Raw genomic sequence first — 20,933 nt, 5'->3', positions numbered from 1 at the left:
ATAAAGCAACGTTTTAATAATATAAATCTTTTTTGTAGTCGTTAAAACAATCACGAGTTTAATAACATAAAACACATGGATGAATTCCCAATGCTATGAATCATAATCCGGAAGTTTAATATCAGCCACGTGATATCTAACCTCCAATGAGCGCTTTCCAGTTTAGCCCGTCATAATTTGGCCTGGGGCTCGTTCTAATATGAACGCTACCCGGCCTCGGTGTCTTTTTCACCTTTATTTTGTATCACTCGGTGGTGAAGAAAAGTAAATAGTGTCTCGCGGGAGAGTCTAGATTTAAGTGTGGTGACTTTAGTTGTACTTTTGTCTGTTTGAACGGTACATTGTGGAGAGAGACACGAGGCAAGGAGGTTAAAAGGACTTGATGTGAGAGAATGTGAACGAGACTCATCCGCGGCTGGAAAGATACAGATACGTCAAGTTTGAAACGGGAGACGGACCATTACCGGAAGTACTCTATAAATAAAATTCATCTGTGTGACAGCGCACTCGTGTGCCACTAGTGAAACTATCGTTTGAACCCATGAATACAGTCAATATGTCCTTAAATATCAGCTGTATCAGTTTAAATTACACGTCGCTCTCGCTTCGTCCTCCATTAGCGTAAACGGATGAGCGCCCGCGGAGTTTTTATTATGAAAGCTCGCACCGGAAGCGCTCAAGTTTATTCGTGATAGCGTGACAGGCGACTGGAAAGCGACCAGATGGGATTCAGCTCTGCCTTCTTAACAGATTCCACACATATTAAATTCTATCGCATACATTTTTAGCGGACTTCCCTGCTCACGAACAGCCCTGGCGTGACCACAACAAGCCTACCTCGGAGGCTCGGCTACGCTGTGAACCGGGACGGGAGCGGCGAAGACATCTAAAGACACCCCATCAAACATATTCCCACTGAAGGTATCACGTCTAGCTCATACTGTCGAGGAGCAAATAGCTTGCAGTTATCATAATGGTTTATTATCACCGCCCTTGACAGTCTGTGTAACTTCAGTCGGGGTTGAAAGGTAGAAATGTGTGTTGTGGTGACACAGGAGAGCCACAGAATGTCTCTTTCAGCTGCTTGTTTCTGAAACGATACAGACATTTCAGATTAGCTTTGGAAATCTGTCAAACAAAAAAGGGAGTTCAGCCCGGAGGCGAGAGGGGTGTAGCCCTGTTAAATCACCCAGTCTGGGACTGTTTATGCGGCCTTATGTGTCACTTACTGCCGTCTGCGTTACAAGCTTCTATTCCTCTAAATGCTTTGGTTCTCGGGAGCTTTAATTCTTTAGAGGAATAAATACAGCGAGTGTTATCTGCTTTTGTTTTTGTCCGCCTTGCTATGTTACTTTGGACGACCAGCGGTAGGCTAGCCTGAATGAAAACAATGCAGCCTCCGGTCACGTATTTCAAAATAAGACCCCGCCAGGCAGTTAAAGCTTCAACCATTTAGACGATTCATCTTATAATGGTTCCCCTCAAAGTTAATCGCCAACAATGCTGATTATCGAGTAGGATCGTTTAGTACTGCAATCAGGTAAATGCGCTGTGGTTCACTATCTCAAATGTGAAGATCTGCAACTTTGTTCTCTGTGATTCAAAATTAATATCTTTGACATTTGAACGCTTGGAGGCACAAATCAAGCAATTTGTAAAATCCTGTTGGGCAACTATAATTGGCTTTAAAAAAAAAAAAAAAAAAAAAAAAAGTAATCTCACATATTTTGGATCAGATCATTGATCAATTGCAGAAAAACTTGATTGATCCATATTGGAAAAAAACCCTCTTGTTTTTAACTCCGCTGCCTTTGTTGATGTTCTATCTTTCTATAAAAGCACGGAATCTCTGTCTGTCTGTGTGTGTGTGTTTCTGTTAGTCAAATATCTCTGCGGATCAGGATCACACTGACCTGAGACTTTCAACATGGCTGCTGCGTGGTTCAGTGGTGTGCATCTAAGCATTTGCTTGGACTGCAATGATACCGTGACTAAATTATTTCATAAATGCTTTTCAAATTCCACCGAGCATTGCCCACCGGAGCCACCACAGTCACGTGAGCACCAGAGCCAATCACTGCACACGTGGCCACAGGCGCACCAGAGCCAATCACTGCAGAGCTCAAGCCCACGACATACCTGAAGAAACAAGCAGATTTATACCTGCAGGTGCGAGCTGGACCGGGATTTTGCCAGCGGTTCGGTCCGGCTCTGTTCTGTTCTGTGCATCTAAACTGACTGTTCACAGTTGTGGATTAATGAGATTAAACGAGTCCGGACCGAGTCTGTTCGGGTCTGAGGAGATCCGGAGACGAGTGAACAACAGGTGGAATCGGAATCTGTGGATGTTCGTGTGTAGCTAGCCGCTAGCTGCTAGCCGCTAGCCGCTAGCCGCTTTTTCGCGAACATTGCTTTGTTTCTGCTGCAGGAAGAAACGGTAAAAACGGGCTTTTGTCACAAAAGTGTCCAAGCAGCAAGTTTGGTTGTTGAGGAACAGGAAGTTGTGGGAGGGACCTAGGTGGATGATTAACAGGCAACGATGGTCGGTGTACAGACAGCAATATTGAGAGTTGAGAGATTTGTGACATTTAGCGTGTTTAGAGTGTGTAGTTAGTGTGTTATGTATTGTTTGGTGTAGTGTGTTTAGTGTGTAGTGGAGCCGGTTTTTTGTTTAATGAGTCAGAATAATGAGAGGATGTTGAATGTGGAGCAGGCAGTGCAGCTATTTATTCAGCTGGAAGGAGCTCAGGCAGACCTGAGCATTGCTTGCATTTAAATGTAAATAGTTACATATAACTTTGTACATTTTTTAAATGTATGCACAAATTTAGCAAACATCAATTTATATTTGCATTATAAGTATATATAAAAAAATGGTTTGTTAAACATATTTGTGGTTTTCACTGTAAAAAAATCAAACTTTTTCTACTCGGATTTTCTGTTTGTTTTTTTTTGTGTGATTTTAGGTCCATTGTGTTAATACAGTATGCCAAAATAAAAAAATAACTGTACAGTCACACATGTGAGGTTGTTCTGAAAAAAATGACACAAAGTAAATGGCTTTTAAGGTGAAATATAATGGCAAAATCAAAAATGGTCAAAAACGGCCAATTATACCCTGGAATATCAGATTTCACAACAAACCTAAATATCCCTGACGCCCCACCTTCAAACACAGCCTCATTTGGCCATCCATGAAAAAGCTCCTTAACCTCCCACTTTTTTATAGGAATACACTCTTCTTACGGGCACTGCACTAGTATCTTATAAAAATACAACGCAGGCTAATGTTTCACAGCCTCAGTCTAAGTCAGTTTGCAATGCATTGACACAGATTTATATTTTGAAAATGCTATCACCTATGTAGGGATTCGTCTCTGATTGCTGACTCATGGGACTGATTTATGCTGATTTCATCCTTCTCGTGGAAAGGCAGCATCAGCTTTTAATGTGAAACATGATGATGGAATAATGACAAGGGGTTTTGCACTCATTGTGTATTCGAGGATGCTTAAACACCTGTAAGTCTTTCAGTTTGATCGCTGTCTCGCTGAAGTTTCAGTGTCCCGTGTTGTTTTCAGGCATGTTTCTGAGAGGATGTTATTGATTTATGAATTATTCATTTTCATGTTGGATAGATCTTGTTTATTGAGCTGAATTGATTTGTCAGTTTATCTATTGGTCAAAGAACAGAAGATTGTGTCTGCACCAATTTGTAAGTGGATTAATCCTAGATTTTTCCACGATGATCAACTGTCCATCTTTGATTTGAAATGTTGGCCAATCAGCGTTTAAGATGTACTCAATATGCTCTGCTTTTATTTTGAAAGCAAAGCAGCCTAACATCCGGTGTTCCTTTTATTCCCCTTGACATATAGACAGACCAGAATCAGATACAATAGTCTCTCATATCCTGTCAGGACAGGCCTGTCTGTCACTGTTTCACAGTATTATCTGTTATTCACCCTGCACATTACCATAGCCGGCTATGAAAACTCCCCATTATAGCTCTGCCCATCAAATTCTTAGGTTAGGGTTTAAGCTGTGGTTGGACTTGGCTCTGGAAGGTAAGGCGTGCAGAGGTTCCTCCTCACTCAGCTACGATATTATTCATCAAAGCGGCTGGAAATGCAGCAGGTGATGGCCACCCTGACCCAGCCAACAGCACAGAGCCATGACTGAATCTTTATCGATAATGCAGGTTCCTGTTTGCCTCAGTGAAGTGCCTCAGTGTTCTTCGTCATACTGGGTTGCTCCTGCTGCAGTCCAAAAAAAATCCTATTGTTTTCCGTTCTTAGTCTGGAAAAAAAGGAATTTTTTTTTTTAACATCATTATCAATCTTAGGAATGGACCTGATGCGCTGATGTTTGTCCTTTCGAGAGAGCGTTCCTCTCGGGTTGCCTGGGAGAGGACGACCTCCCCACGAACGTCAGCAAAGAGAGATTGGCGGTTTGTAGTTTGAGATGGGTTGTGATCAGGCACATCCTCTTTTCTCTCTCTGGGAGCTGAATCTGTGGCGAGGAAAAGACGCAACAAGTCTAGCCGCTTTTTCAAGACAGAATTTGGAACGATCCAGGGGGTTTTTCAAGACGTTAAAAGGCCTGAAATGCTTGAAAGTGGATCACTGACATCCAAGGCTCTTAAAATGCACAATCTATCTGTAGGTCCTGACTGTCAATTATGAAGTGGCCGAATCATTCAGTCCAACCTGATATAAGCCTATACCAGCAGTCATCATTTATGCTGAGCGTTTGAGGGTTAAATATCATCCCTGCTCCTCCTTAAATGCCGGAATTCCAGTTGTATGTGTTGTGATACATCACGAACGGGCTGCCTCTGCCTTCCACGTCGTCAAGAAGAAATGCTGTCAAATTAGAGGCAGCCACCTTTCTTCTTTTCTGAAAGGCAGTGCATTCATCACACTGTCGAACGCCTCCGTGACTCAACGGAGCAGCTTCGCAGGCATTCCTTTTATGCTTTAAAAGGTTTCAAAGGAGTGCACGGACGTTGAGACAAAAGTTTTCACATGACGAATTGGGCTTTTTCATTTGGTGTTTATATTTTGAGTCTGATAATTAACGCACGTTTTACATGCCGTCTGCTGCAGAATGCTTCTTATGAATGGGTTGAGTCATGCTGCGGAGAGCTCTCCTCCTGTAATTTTATGTTTCAGGTGCTTAAAGCAGCCCGTGTAGAAGGTTAAAAACTGATTTGTTGTGTTTTGACCGCAGAACGTAAAATCACACAGTGTCTCTCCACGGGCCGATGTCAAACCTGTTTTTAGCGTGAGCCATGGAATGCCCAACTTGTATTCACCGCTGCTGTCAGAGTGACATGTAGGTGTGATGGATCACTACCTTGCCATGCTAGAAAGACTTAGATTAGTCATCAAAACCAGCCACTATAAGTGTGACTACTACTTACAGTGCATGCTACTGTAATGTGAAGCTGCAAAAGGCAGCTTTTCTATTTGTGCCGGCAATTGATACATTGGTAACACTTCATAGTGGCCATCATTAATAAGTGATACAAAAAACTAGTTAAGTTATTTCACTGTTTCAGTGGCAACTGGTGTTTATCAGACTTTGTAAATGGTTAATAAATACTGTGTTATTCAAGTTACACATTCTTTTTGACGCTGATTATAAAGTTGCAACAGATCAACTGGTCATAAACCTTTACAGCTGTTTAACCAAACATTTAGAAAGCATTTCATCATTAACAGTGAAATACTGTTAAAGTTTGACTGAAGTTAGCATGCTGGTTATCAGTTAGCATGCTAACCGACGAGTTTGCTATGTTTTGCAAGCTCTCCTTTTTTAGTTCGCTAAATAAACAAAATTGACTCACGACACGTCAATAAGGGAAATAATCTAACATCTATTTACTTATTAAACACACAAATCCAACCATACTCCTGCGTAAGTTAGACAGCTGAGGGCCACTGGCTGCACAGCAAACTGAGCTAACTAGCTCATGGCAGCTAGTTGCTGTAGCCATAGATGGCTACAGTGAACAGAATAGTATGTCGTATAGCAGTTTGCAGTATTCTGCCCCCCCATTTGTTTCGATTGACCTTTAACAGGTGGGAAATTCTTACACATTGCACCATTTAAAGTAGTACTTAAATAACAACGGAGGGAGTGGAACGTTGCATTTTGAAGAGCTGTCTGTTTAAAAAAAGTCTGATTAAAGAGCTAAAAAATTAGAGGGTAGGGTTATTACGCAATAGCAAAATAAACTTTACAGTCAGTCAAGCAGCTTTAATGCATGTTGTGTAGGACAGCTTGAATTATTTAGAATGCCCTGAGCAACTGCTCAGCGCAGGTCTGGTAAAGATGGAAGTGAAGGATATTATTTTTTAGATGTCTTCTTTTGCATTAAGTCCACGTGTCACAGCCAAGGTCGTGTTTAAAGATAATCCAGGGGAAAATGTGCTTACAGCTGAAATATGTCATCGTTCTTACATCTCTGCTCCAGTCAGGGGAGTTTACTGTGGATATTTGCTGGCAGCAGAAAAACGATGACTGTGGTGTTTCTGCTGGGCTCCAACATAATCTGATTGTCAACATACTTTGATGTTCATGTGTCACAAGACAAGACACATCTTGATGCAATTAGAGCGGTTGTGGATAGGGGGGTGGGGGTTATTGAGCTATAAAGAATTGGTTGACTAATCCTTTAGTCAGCCAATCAGAGGAAAGTAATAGTCCTTTTAATTTGAAAATTGTTCAAATTAATTTTCAGCCACAAATGTCTCAGTGGAGGGGACTAACATCTTTCTTTGTCTTATCTGATAGCAGAGTGAATATCTTTTGGGTTTGGACGGTTGTTCAGAAAAAAAACTGGTTGGACATGAAAGATTAAAAAGAAAATAATTATTGATAAGAACATAATTATCAGTTGTAGAATTTGCATTTATATGTTCAATCAGTATCTATGAAGTGTAGCTATGGTTGTACATTTTCAGTGGCGCGGTTGGTATCAAGAGAGCAGAGAGAGTTGATAATCTGTATCAATATTATAGAAATATATAAATCAGTGATTAAACACAAAGGAAACAAAGCCTCCTTTCTTTCCTTTTTTAGACAGAAAAAGAGTTTAAATCTATTATGTACTGATAGAAATGTTGGTGATTATTGCTTGTTCCTAAATAAGCATTTTATGTGCTTTAGCTTTCTTCTGTATGTCTTTATTTAAGGCTCTTTTTGGTCTCGCATAATTACAGCTGAAAATTAATATTTGGGGCAATGGGGAGCAGATTTCTCTAATAGATTATACTTAAACCGAGCAGCTAGCTGTGTGTTTAAGCCCAGTGGGCACCAGATTAATTCCATTACATAATATTTAGTCAGTTTTAAGTAGGCTACAAGTGAAAATGACGGCTTCGCGGTCACCTAGAGCTTAAGCTTTCCTCGACTCACAGAAGAATTATAAGATGATTAAAAACGGACCCTTTGTGTATTCTTAAATAATAAGAAACATTTAGCTGCAGCGGTGAGGACAGAGTGGACACATTAGATGTGTTATCTGACACAGTAGTTTACGATATTGGATTAAAGAGCGTGAAGTCTTGTGCAATATAGCTCTCCTGTTTTGATAAGCACTTCCTCATTGCCTGCGTATCCTTGGACAAATATTGACTGGACTGCAGCAACGCAGCATAACGTAACATGACGATAAGGTGAAACAGACGTAGCCTTATTGTAGTTTCCTACTATATGTTAGTCACAAACCTCAAATGTGTACTTTACACCCATGTTACATTCTGACCTTAACATGGTAGTTGAATAGACTGAGTAATGATTTGAACTTGTAGAGCACCTCCATAACTCTGCTAAGGCTCAACAGTCCCCTTTAAGTCAGTATCAAATTTGATGGCCCTGTAACAATCTAAATGTTAAGCCACCCATAACTGTGTAATTAAGCTCACCAGATCTAGGATCCAATTGTACTCATAGATAGACTCATCATAGACTCACCATAGACTCACAGATACCAGCCGCCTCAACCTGGCCTACTAACCTGATGTCATTCATCAACGTCCATGTATTATTCTCTGAGAAATGAACACACTAGAAATTAAAAGGGTCTATTTTCGGCCGAGAATTTGTCATTTAGTAGTTTTTGTGTAATTCTGCTTACCAACCAACCAACCAACCAACCAATGGACATGAGTGAAACTATACAGACCAAAGTTCCATACCTGGGGTCTCATTTATAAACCTTGCGTACACACAATAAAGGGTCTTGAAAAATGCGTACCGCACTCTCTAAGCATAAATTGGGATTTATAAAAAATAAAAAAATACTTTGAAATGTGTTTGCTGAAACTTTGACCTATGAATACAAACATTGTATTGTATTTAAGAGACTGAGGGTTATATGTTCAGTCTTGAGCATCTTGAGTTCCAGTTGACCTCCCGATGGAGTGTGACAGAAATCTTCTGTGTCCAATTAGCAGCTTGTGGACAAAGTATCTGAGTTTATGGAGCGCCTCGTCCCGCGTGATTTGATTTGTTAAATGCGAATCAGCTGTCCGCCCTCTGACAGATGTGTCAGAGTCAAAGCATCACAAAATGTCACCGTAACGCCGCCGAGTGTCTTTTTTTTTTTACATCAGAGCTGAGGGTGTAATCGTTAAAATCCATTCCAGTTTAAGAAGTTCACCGCTGAGTCAGTGTTGAGGAAAGTGAATACCCTCGGCGGAGATTTTGCCTCGGTCAGGTGACGCCTTGTGACTCCAGTTTGAGCTGCTTCTTGTTCTTGCAGGGATTTTTTAGAACCCGGTCATATTTTTACAAATTCTTTTTATTTTTTATTTATAGACTTTTACTCGGTCTCTGAAAATGTTGCACTTTTATAGTTATTTGCTAGGACGGAACTGCAGTTTAATTAACACCAACCTTCATGTTTTGTGCTCCCTTCAAATATGTATGTGTTTATTTGTAGCAGCTGTCATGTTGCCCTGTGGTTATCTCCAGTTGGTCGTACTTGGGCAGCATGTCGGGTTTCATGTCTTACAATTAGATTTTTTTCTAATTGAGCAAAATTGATGTCATAAATCTCCTATACAGCTTAGAGTTTACGGCTTTGTTTCAGATTGCCGGGGGAAATCAGTGGGCCCTCGCTCAGACTTCCAGCTGTTTTACTGTCACACTTCTCTGTTATTAGGGCTTGAATTGTCCCGACCCTGGCAGGCTGAGGAAGAAAAAAATTGAGTGAGTGTCCTGAGTAGGGATGTTCCTGGCAACACATTTCTCTGGAGTTCAAAATAAGACTAATCTATAAATAAGAAAACACTCAAAGTATAAATGTTAAGTGTTGTCGAAAAATTCTATTCTTCAATAACCGATTGCAATTTTAAACGCTGCTGATTATGTGGAACCTTGCATTGTGTATTATGGACATTGCACAATATTATTGTTGTATACTAGTGGCAAGTTACTGCGCAACAGTTAACTAGTGTTGTTCACATTCATAACTGAAGCTTTTTTTTTTTATAAAGATGAAGACTTGACATTTAATTAAAGATTATGCCAATATGTAAAATAAATGTATACATCATAAAGTGATAACTATTATTATTTATTGGAAGGTCGACTAATAACACACAGATCCTCAGCCCAGGGAGGTTTTCTTGTCTTCGGTAGTTATACACAGTTGATGGAACCTTTCAAATAAGAATTTTAATTATGGACAAGGCAGCCTTGAAAAGCTCAGAGGGGAATGAATTTGGCTCACTCCTCCTGGTTGTGTGCGAGCTTAAGAGTACTACAGTGATTTCATGTTGTACCTCTTTAAGCTCCACACTCCTAGTTTATAACAAAGGCTTCCTGTTAACAGGACTAAGAGTCTACAGCCACACTAGGCTCTGTAATGCACACTGTGCTTTGAGCTGAATGCCATTCTACCACGCCTGCAGTGACAATTCTGTCTGACTGATGTTTGGCAGGTATTATTCTAGGCCTGCGCGTCACGAGAGAAATCCGCGACGCGTGATGACGCATTCAGTATTGAGATGACGGTATGAATAAACGTTGAAGCCCTTCTCTCCTTCTTCAGCAGCCTAACCTTGCAGTCGTCACCAACTTGACATCAGTTGATCTGAGGGCAGCTGACGGCTAGCTGGAGCTTCATCCGATTGGCCGGATGGTGTTCTCAGCCCGCGTGTCCAAGCTCCGTCTGACAGATTAAATGTCAAATTTTATTTGATTCCATTCATCACATTCCAGGCAGTCCTTTGCGATGTGTTTACTGTTTTGTGTTCACTTCGCGATGACACTGACAATATGATTTATAGGTCAGCAGCTACTGGAATGTGAAAACTTTGACTTGTTAATGTTGTTGGAGTAACTTAAATTGATTTTGACATGTAAAATAGGTGAAATGCCTAATTATGCATGGATTTTTGCTTCATGCAGAAGGATGTCATGTGTTCTAGTAATCAGCATATGCTTTATGGACGCTTTACATCATTTAACTCTGGTAGTCATGGCCTCTTTCTTTAACAGCAGGGCCATAGATGATGTACAAGCCCTAACAAAGAATACTCGGAACGAGGACGTATAAGAAGGCAACCGAAATAAGATGCTCGCACCAGTTTTGTACGAGGTCGAGCTGAAAAGAAACAAGCAAAGGATGGAGCGGACGGAAGGGGTAATGGTGGCAGAGGTGGATGGAGAGGAATGAAGGTGGGAGTTGCAGTTAAGAGGGGAGGGTTATGCCCTTTCACATTCCCAGATGAGGATTAGCAATCACAAGTTCTCTGCCTGTTCCTGACCTGGCCTGGATTGTGAAGGCCGCTGCCGCCTCCCGGATCCCTTTTTTTTTTTTAAATGCTCACGCACCAAATTCTCTCCCTCACACGCACTCAGACGATACGCAGCGGAATGTTTTCCATTTCCCCCCCCTGGTAAAATATTTGTTAGTCCTCTAACTAACATTGTTGCTCGTGCTGAAACCCCCGCTAGAGAGTCGGTGTATCAGTACGCGATACGGCCGCACAGAACACAGTGGCAACCTACATCTGCTGTCACCTTTAATCACTGTTGATAGCCAAACAGGTCATGACTTTCTTACAGCACCGGGGCAAAATACAGCCTGAAGCCTACTTGTTGGATCTGTGGAGCGTATCTGTCACTTGTCACTTGGCAAGAAAAGTAACTTTGTCACTTTTTAGGTGGGTTCTCTTTAAGGAAACATACCCTTCAATAAAATGCTGTCACTTGATATTTTAGGGGAAAAGCTTATGGATTTCTTGGTTTTACCAATTGCTGCTAGAGGCCCTTTTTTAAAACATTGGGTATCAACCCAGTGCACATGCGTATCCACATTTTAGTCAACAACTAAAAGTCAGAAGTCGTTATTCTCCACCACATTTATGCGAGAGGTTTCCGGACTATATGTCTTGAGTGCTCAGTTGTTTTTCTCGACTAGTTTTGCGTCTCGATCACATGCGAAATAACTTGGCACGAGATGTGTCAGAGTAAAGTCCCGACTGACCACCTCTAAAAACGAATGAAGAACCATGTGAACACGTGCAGGGGGCTATTTTTTGCCACATAAACCGAAACTGGCGAAACATTTCAGGAGACGTTTGAGGTTCTCAGTACAGTGAATTCCGTCTACGTCGTTTCTGGTGTTGCGTAACAAATCCATCGTCTTTGACTTCGACTCTGATTCCCCGAGGAGTCTCGTGTCAAAGGGGCTGCAGCTGTCGCTCATGTAGACTAGAGACGACGTTGGAATGTGTCTCTAAGGTGCTAGAGGAATCAGACGCGCGCACACACACACACACACACACACACACACACACACACACACACACAAACAATTAGGTCTTGCTTAGCAGCCTTTTGTTGAGTTGTCACACCAACTAGATGAAGAGGAAAATATTCCAAAAAGTCTTCTTGATTGGTCAACTACTTAATCTCAAACTTATATGACTTCCTCCTTTGTGGTGGCCATGACCCAAACTCCTTCTGATATTGATTATTTACACAGTAGATATGTAATACATTGTATTATCATCGTATTAAATGTGTCATACATGAGATAGATGAGGCAAGTGTATTGAACGTTATATTTAAAAAGCCAGCATTCAGTGTGTTGGAGCTGATCAGTCTTATTATTCGGGCATACTGTATTTTGCAATTCAAAAACAAAGATAGGTGTTTTGTCAATGTTTAAAGGAAAAGTTCACCCTGAAATGAAAATTCAGTCGTTATCATCATTATTATTATTATCAAATTCTCTATAATAGTTTCATGATTTGTCCACCATAAAGCTCTGACAAGTTTATTTTCGATTATAATATGTTCTGTAAAATACACATTTTAATAACAGATACATTAGATACATTTAAAAAAAAAAAGAAATTGGGGCTGATTTCATACCAGCATCAATGTTGATGTCCATATTGACCTCAAAACCTCAGTGTTATTTGGACTCTCTTTAATTATTAGACCTTCTAGGAAAAGCTGCTGAGCTTTTAAATGTCATAGAAATGTTAGGTAGCATTTCTTTCTTCAGGAAAAAAGTCCGTCACGCAGGGTTCGTACGGGTGCTTGAAATCCTTGAAAGTGCTTGAATTTCAATGTTGTGTTTTCAAGGTCTGAAAAGTGCTTGGATTTTAGTTTAAGTGCTTGAAAGTGCTTGACATTATAACTGTGTCTTTTACAAAATTGGGATCGGACTGGATAATTAATTTCTGAAGTTTTTGCTATTATAGAATATCATTTTAGATGTTTACAGCATAATACAATGTACATAATTGTGATAAAAAGTGAAGAAAAAAATCACAAGTATATATATTCCTTTAGATATGTATTTTACCCCAGCAGTAAGGTGCTGGAAAATCTTAAAAATGACCCTTAAAAGTGCTTGAAAAGTGCTTGAATTTGACCTTGAAAAATGTGTACGAACCCTGGTCATGGACTGACTTTGGTGGAAAGAAGGAAAACTGACACATCCTGTTCACATGAATGTCATTGTTATTCTCCCCTAATGTGCATGTGTGTGTGTGCCGCTGTGTTTCCCAGGTCCCGAGGCGAGTGTGTGTCCATCATGCCGCTGTTTGGTAAATCCCACAAGAATCCGGCGGACATCGTCAGGACCTTGAAGGAAAACCTGGCCATCCTGGTCAAGCAGGATAAAAAGACAGACAAGGTAGAGGAGGACAGTGTGTTCTGTGTTCCTGTGTTTGTGCATGCATGCGTGTGTGTGCGTGCGCGTGTGTGCATGAGCGTAAATGCCTGGGTGTTCAGGGGCCCAAGGGTGACAGACCTCTGTGAAATTAGAACATGGAACAGCCTGGCCCTGTCATCTCCTGACACTTCACTGTCAAGGACGGTTTACGTTCTCTCTCTCTCTCTATCTCTCTCTCTCTCTCTCTCTCTCTCTCTCTCAGACACACACACACACACACACCCACACACACACACACACACACACACACACACCAAGCAAGCCAAGTTCATGCTCAAGTCCGTGGCCTTTTCTCTTTTCCCTTCCACTCGGATCACTCTTTAATCTGTTTGTTCCGCCATATTTATCTCCTGCTCTCATCTTCCAGCTTTTATCAACCGTCCCCCTTTTCTCCTCCAGGCGTCTGAGGAGGTGTCGAAGTGTTTAGTTTACATGAAGGAGATTCTGTACGGCAGCAACGATAAGGAGCCTCACACTGAGACGGTGGCCCAGCTGGCCCAGGAGCTGTACAACAGTGGCCTGCTGATCTCGCTGGTAGAAAACCTGCAGGTCATAGACTTCGAGGTGAGGACGGAAGGAAAAAGCTTCCTTTATATCAGTCCCCGTGGTCTGTTGCCTTCATAAATTGCTTGTTAACCACATGAAGGATACTGCCACCCCCTTTCTGTTTGCTGTCCTATATGTATGCTGGCACTCATTACTTAATAAAGTATTTCGTAGTGCATTGTATCGTCAACTTCTCAGATCAGTGACTTTGAGCCGTAGAACAGCACAGCACTCAATATACACAATAAAATTATAAAAACAGCTGAAAGTGCGTATTTGTCTAATTTTGTGTGTGTTTGTGTGTGTGTGTGTGTGTGTATTTTCAGGGGAAGAAGGATGTGTGTCAGATCTTTAACAACATCCTGAGGAGGCAGATTGGGACGAGGAGCCCCACTGTTGAATATTTTGGTTCGCACCAAGAGGTCCTCTTTATACTGCTGAAAGGGTGAGACACACACACACACACACACGTACATGTACACGATGTACACATTTCAATGGCTGCCAAAAAGGTGACACAAGTGCTCCATCTCTGTTTGAAGGTACGAGACGCCTCAGGTAGCGTTGAATTGTGGGATTATGCTGAGGGAGTGCATCCGCCACGAGCCACTTGCCAGGATAGTTCTCCACTCGGATCACTTCCACAGTTTCTTCAACTACGTGGAGATGTCCACCTTCGACATCGCCTCCGACGCCTTCGCCACCTTCAAGGTACCACAGGTCTCCCTGTTCTCGCCTGTAGATAAGTCAGTCTACACGAGAGGTTATAGGAAATATGAAAGAAGGTGTGATTTGTGTGTAATATGTCATGAAATATTTTTTATAATTTTGGTGAACTGGCTCTTACTTCATAAGGCAGGTTGCGATGGGTTTAATTTGTGTTTTTGTGGAAAATCCTTAAACTGAAATGAATTATCATCGCTTTCTTCCTGTCATTTAGCATTGTACCTTTAAAAAAACATACATTATTATCTTTTAAAGATTTACAGAGAAGGTTTTTTATTTTACTTCCACTTCAATCCTCCAAGAGTTTCTTGTTTTTCACTTCTCAGACTTTTTTAATAAGTTGAAACAAAAGGTGTTCATATGATCAAAATAGATAAGTAAATGATTAAATAAATTCTTCAAAAATACATACAGTTTATATACAGATATAATGCCACGTCAGATAGCCCTCTGTTTGTTCATTAGCTTTTGCTATTGCAGATTTTTACCTATTTTATTACTGTACAGGAAATTGGCATTTCTTATCTCTTGTTAATAAGTATAGTCATATCCTGGAATATAAATGCTTAATAACGTTTACCTCTATTAGCTGACCGACTCGATGTGTAAATCAGGGTTTGTACGAAGTTTTTATGTTTACAAGATTAGAAATATGCTTATACTTGTTGAAAAATGCTTGATATTCAACATAATCTCCGGTTCCTTTGTGCAGGAACCTTGAAAGTGTTTTGAAAGTGTTTAGATTTTCCTCTTAAGAACCCTGATCGCTAATTTTTCTGTCACTTTTTCACAGGACCTCCTGACAAGACACAAAGCGCTCGTGGCCGAATACCTCGAACAAAACTACGACGCTGTGAGTGATTTCAGTGACAAACATATACTCCAACACTACAGCTCTACCCCACAGAGGATTTGTCTGGACATGTGTAAAGTGCTAGTTTTCCATGTTATTTTGAACCAGCGTCACCACACGGAGCTTGCATCATGCCTCCCCCCCCTCCGTCCCATGACCACAGCTCTCACGTAGCTCACGCAGCATTTAGCCACCGAGCGCTATTTGGAAGCGTAAACATAAACACTGCCCGAGACCCCAAGAGAGGCAACACACGCAGATACACAGACAGATCTGGTATCAGTCACGTCGGTGCTCAATGGCCCAGTCACATATCCAAGAAAAGATCCGTCTCATTGAACGCACTTTGGTCAGGAAGCAAAAAAAGAAAGGTTCGACCAATAAGGTTCCTGGAAAACAAGATTGGAGGAAAGCCCTGTCAGTGTCGCAGCTTGTGTGGACACAAAGCTCTGCTCTATGTTGTCAGTTTTCCCAGGCAGAGCGGTCCCTTTCATAGGTAGGGCCCCCAGAGGTCTCAGGCTAAAGAAACCCGGCACAAAACTGCCTTTTTACCTGGATGTTGTATGTTGACAGATGTCACTGTGAAGCCTCGTCAGTGGTGCCACAGGCTAAATAGAGTCGATGTAGTCAAGAAGTGAAAGAAAAAGTTCAGATCTTCCAAATCATCCTCTTACTCTTTGTTTAATGCGTGTTTTTTTCTCAGTAGTTTGGACTTGTTTTAAACTTTTCCGTGGAGGCAGATGGACAAATAATCAAAACACAGCGAGGCATGTTGAACTGCGAGTCTCAGACTGGTACAGTGTATCCTAAGGTGTGTTTCTTATGTCATTGCAGGTGTTTGCAGACTACGAGAAGCTGCTGCACTCTGAGAACTACGTCACCAAGAGGCAGTCTCTAAAGGTTTGATTCTGACTCATAAGTTTATTCGCAATCATCAATGCTGGACTGCTGCAGTTTGCCTCAATGACCCCCTCCCAGCATGGGGACTTTGAATTACCCCTCAAAGTGCCAATTATAAGAGTTTCTTTGTGTCCATCACAACTCGTATGTATGAAAACTTTGACGAAAACCACAGTGCCACCTTGTTTGGTCAGGGCTTCAACTAGAGTTAGACGGAGGGTACTCAAGACCTCAACACCAACCCAATGAACGTCTCTAATAGGGGTGTGCCAAAATATCGATTCTACGATATATCGCGATATTTCGTCTTGAGGTACATTATCGATACACTGGTGCCAAATATCGATATTTAAAAATGAAAAAAAAAAAAAGATTTTTTTTTTTTTACATTTTTTATTTTTTTTTGGCCCACCCCTCTTCGGAGGACAGCTTTATCTTTATTCAAACATAGGTATACAACCAAATAACATTTAAAAAATGGTTTAAGTAGCTCTGAAACCCACACATATAGATATTAATGATAGTTGTAGTCATTGTGTGTGTTAAGAACAGTCACTGTGCAATATACTCTTTGTTTACTTGGCTGTCATTCATGTGAAATTGATTGACAATGTTTTGTAATTCCTGTGAAATGGATTCAGTGCAGTCAATAAATTCTGAATTTCTTCAGTGACACAGATATCGTGATGTATCGTGGATGAAATTTTTTGCAATATATCGATTATCGCAGAATCGCTGTATCGTGATATTATCGTTATCGTGGGCTAAATATCGTAATAGTATCGTATCGCGAGGTACCTGGTGATACCCAGCCCTAGTCTCTAATATGTGATTTATTTGTCTCATTGTTTTTCTATCACCTCCACCCCAGCTCCTGGGCGAGCTCTTACTGGACAGACATAACTTCACGGTGATGACGCGCTACATCAGCAAGCCTGAGAATCTCAAGCTGATGATGAATCTGCTAAGAGACAAGAGTCCCAACATCCAGTTTGAGGCCTTCCATGTCTTCAAGGTAAACAAAAAAAAACAAAACTGTGTCGAATAATTAACACTGGAAACACTGTCATTGAAATAAGAAGGCGTCACGTAACCGTAATGGTTTTGATCATGTGAGTGGGTAAAACTTTTTTTTTTCCCGCCCCCGCCGTCAGGTTTTTGTAGCGAACCCCAACAAGATGCAGCCCATCGTCGACATCCTGCTCAAGAACCAGACCAAGCTAATCGACTTCTTGAGCAACTTCCAGAAGGACCGCACGGACGACGAGCAGTTCAACGACGAGAAGACCTACCTAATCAAACAGATCCGGGATCTGAAGAAACCGGCCTCCTAGAGAAGCATCCCCCCTCCCCCGCCCTCTACCCCGACTTTTTATCGATAGGAAGACATACAGTAGAAAAAAAAACACATTAACAATACCGGTAATTCTATTTAAAGAAAAAAAAAAATCTTCAAGACGTTATTCGTCTTCATTCTCTTTGTTGCTTCATTTAAACTTTGTGCAAGAGTAGTTCTCGATCACTGATCTTTCTTTTGTAAATTTTACTCATGAAACCTTTTTTTTTTTTTTTTCTTCCTCTGTAGCATGTAGTGCCACAACTCATGGTGTTGGAGGCAGCTGATTTGCTCTGCTGGGAGAACCAGCGGTCAAGAGCTTCGGCCAAAATGGTCCAGTAGCTGTTTTGCAGAACAGACGAGACCGTTTCGATCTGTTAGTTTCTGCACGCAAGTCGATTTCTAAATGTTTCAATGAAGTAGCTGCAAATTTTTTTTAAAGCTCAACTTGCTTATTCTCACAGTGTCATGGAAGACGACATAATTTTGCGTTGCCAATTCAACGAGGGAAAGGTGGAAGCAGTTTTCTGGAGTTGAGGACACTATACGGTGTATGAATGCTGATTTGTCTCTGATAATAGCTTTCCAATATCACAGAGTTTTTGGCACTTGTTCGCAAAATGTTTGCCGATGTTATCTTATTGTGTACTGGAGCCTTAAAGGTGCCATTTAGAAGTTTTTGGATTGTTGAGTCTCATTCTCAGGTCAGCAGATACAAATGCTTTGGGTTGGTGGGTCGAGCTGGCCCCAAAGCCCTAGTCATCGGTATTTGACGTCCCAGAAAAGAATCAACTGTCTCCAGAACCGCATATTGCACCATTAAAGGAAGAGTTCACCCCAAAGTCATAAATCCATATTTTTTCTCTTTGTACAGCAGCAGATAAACAGCACTACACATTAGAGGGAAAATATGTATTTTTGGATTTCGGGGTGAACTGTCCCACTGTCCCAAGCTTCAGTTCGACCGTGACTGGTGATGGCTTTATGTCCTCCATCTTATCTTGCGACGGGATCGAAAACGAGATCTGTTTCCAGGTTGAGGCGCGTCCACTCCGTCTAAATAACGCGAATAAGCTTGAGTAAGACTGAGAAGAAAGGTGTTCTCTGTCGCACAAGAATTGCCAACAACAATAAAGCACCCGAAGGAATATTTGAAAAGTTTGAAATGAAGAGCCTTTTTAAATTGTATTGTGACATTGGGCCGCTATCGGTACAGTAAGCTGAAATCATTGTTGGTGGCTAATAGCACTTTCTGTATGATAACAAAATAATAATAATATGATGATTCAAATGTTCTCTTTTTTTTTTGTTAATCTTAAAATGATCACTGTTTTCACACTGCTTGATGTTTTTTGTTTTTTTATATATATATATATATAATTTCACTTCCTGTCATGTACAGTTTATGGTTTGCACACCTTGAAGCGAGTGCCATTGCGAGTGAGAACGAACACTGAACATGAACAGGAGGCACCTCGCCGCGTCGAGGCGAGAGGAGAGCGGCCGTGAAGGCGGCTGTTTTTGTGTTTTTTTGTTTCGCTCCTTTTTTTTTTTTCTTTCTGTACTGTTCTGAACCGACATGGATCTGATGTTGGCACGTGAGACGAATCAGAGGTGCCTTTTTGGTTTGGTGTTTTTTTTTCCCCCTCCCTTTGTCATTTCTTTTTTGTATTTTCATGGTCTTTCTAGGGGGAGCTTAATCATCCTGTTAATGAAAATATGCTCTGGTCAGAACATATTTGTTGTGATTAAGCAGTGAACCTCTTAACTCACTATATTTGAGTTACGCTGTCAAGGAAACATTTTAAAGTTTTTTGTTTTTTTTTCTTTTTTGCAGCTGATTGGTTGCCAATGTGTACAGACCGGGGGCCGCATATTCACTTTGAGTTTGTTGCCAAAAGCCGCCCGGATTCAGCATATGAATTACAAACTGCGTCGGCGACAAACACACCTGGAAAGCTTGTTGCAGAGTGAGGCCAAAGTTGACCTGTGACAGGATTTTTTCGATTGTGAAGCGCAACTGTGAAAAAAACACAAGTTCACCCGAAATAAAATCAAATCTGTCTACTATCTACTCACCTCCCTGCTGATGGAGAGGTCGTGGGGAAGTTTCGTGGTCCACGAAGCTTTCCATCAGCATGGGCCTGAGTGGATACGGACTGACTTTGAATTTTTTGGCTGAACTTATCCCTTAAAACTCTACTTTTAAAATGGTGTTCACTTTGTATTTGACCTTTAGCTCTTCGATCGGTACAATCCTCGTCGATATCTGACGCGCATCCATTGGCTAACTTTGAGGTTTTCGAGCATAATGTTTGCGTTCATTGGAGACGAATGGAAAAACAAATGACAAATCTCTTCAGTCTGAACAGTTTCAAAGCAACTTTCGAGACGTAACGTTTGGCCGTCACTTATTAAATGCGGCAAATGTGAACACGTGCAAAAGGCAGTAGTGGAGTGCAGTGGGCTGACAGTGACACTTGTTAACTTGTGAATTGCTCTTCTGCTTTTGTCTTTTCATCTGGCATAAAAGAAAAACAGAAAAAAATATTCCTCCGTGGTTCGTCTTTGGGGCTGAAAAATAAAAAAATGACACCAGCTTTTATTGATGTGAAATATACTAACTTTGCATCAGACTCTGTCATTGGAGCCAATCTCAACTCCGCCTTTGGTTTTTGATTTTGCCTGTTTTTCAACTGAAACAAAAGAACGACTTTGGTCTCAGCAGATTTCCACATTATCTTCCCAGTGTCCTCTCTGAAAGCAGCCACTTTTACCCCCCCCCCCCCCCCCCCCACAATGATGCTATTGTACCACAATCACAGCAAATAAAAAGGATGGGAATGCACGCTTTGTGTTGTGTGCGTCTGTGCTCATTTGGTGGTGTGTAATCATCATTGATCATTGACTCTTACGGTGTACAGGAACTTTTAGCATTTTCTGAGAAACTTTATTTACATTTTGTGTCCTTAAACACAAAAACACGTGATGTTTTCTGGCTTGACATTTTTAGGTTCGCCGTCTTCCTGTACATATGACCCGCCATGCAATTACAACAGGTTCCTTGTGCAGAAAATGAAGGCTGGATTAACTGGAGTCAGGAAGATAAAGAGCTGCTTTGAAGACTGAAGGTTGTGGGTTCAAACCTTGACTGAGTTCTGAAGGCTGGTGTCCACCTGTCTGATCCAGCAGCTCAGGTAGACACTCTACAGGTCAGAGCCTGACTCTTTTTATGAAGTTACTGCTCAGAAGGAGTGAAAACCTCTGAGAGACTCTTGTTAGCTCAGCAGTGTAAAACAAGGGTTGGAAGTCTTGATTGATTTTCGAGTGTTGAGGTTCAAAAGAGTGAAATGTGAAAGAAA

At 41.2% G+C, this 20,933-nt stretch overlaps 1 protein-coding gene across 1 annotated transcript; it reads left to right on the top strand.

The window, feature by feature from the left end:
* Positions 1-674: 674 nt before the first annotated feature.
* cab39l (calcium binding protein 39-like) lies at positions 675-20,419 on the top strand. Its single transcript, XM_030409921.1, has 9 exons — positions 675-921; positions 13,045-13,171; positions 13,610-13,774; positions 14,083-14,201; positions 14,299-14,467; positions 15,276-15,335; positions 16,170-16,235; positions 17,107-17,250; positions 17,390-20,419. The coding sequence occupies exons 2-9, from the start codon at positions 13,070-13,072 to the stop codon at positions 17,567-17,569; spliced, it is 1,005 nt and encodes a 334-aa protein (XP_030265781.1). The 5' UTR covers positions 675-921; positions 13,045-13,069; the 3' UTR covers positions 17,570-20,419.
* Positions 20,420-20,933: the final 514 nt, after the last annotated feature.

The sequence above is a fragment of the Sparus aurata genome, chromosome 24 (genome assembly GCF_900880675.1).
Source record: "Sparus aurata chromosome 24, fSpaAur1.1, whole genome shotgun sequence".
Lineage (NCBI taxonomy): Eukaryota > Metazoa > Chordata > Actinopteri > Spariformes > Sparidae > Sparus > Sparus aurata.
The sequence above is the reverse complement of the archived record's forward strand: the minus strand, read 5'-3'. Positions and strand labels throughout refer to the sequence as shown.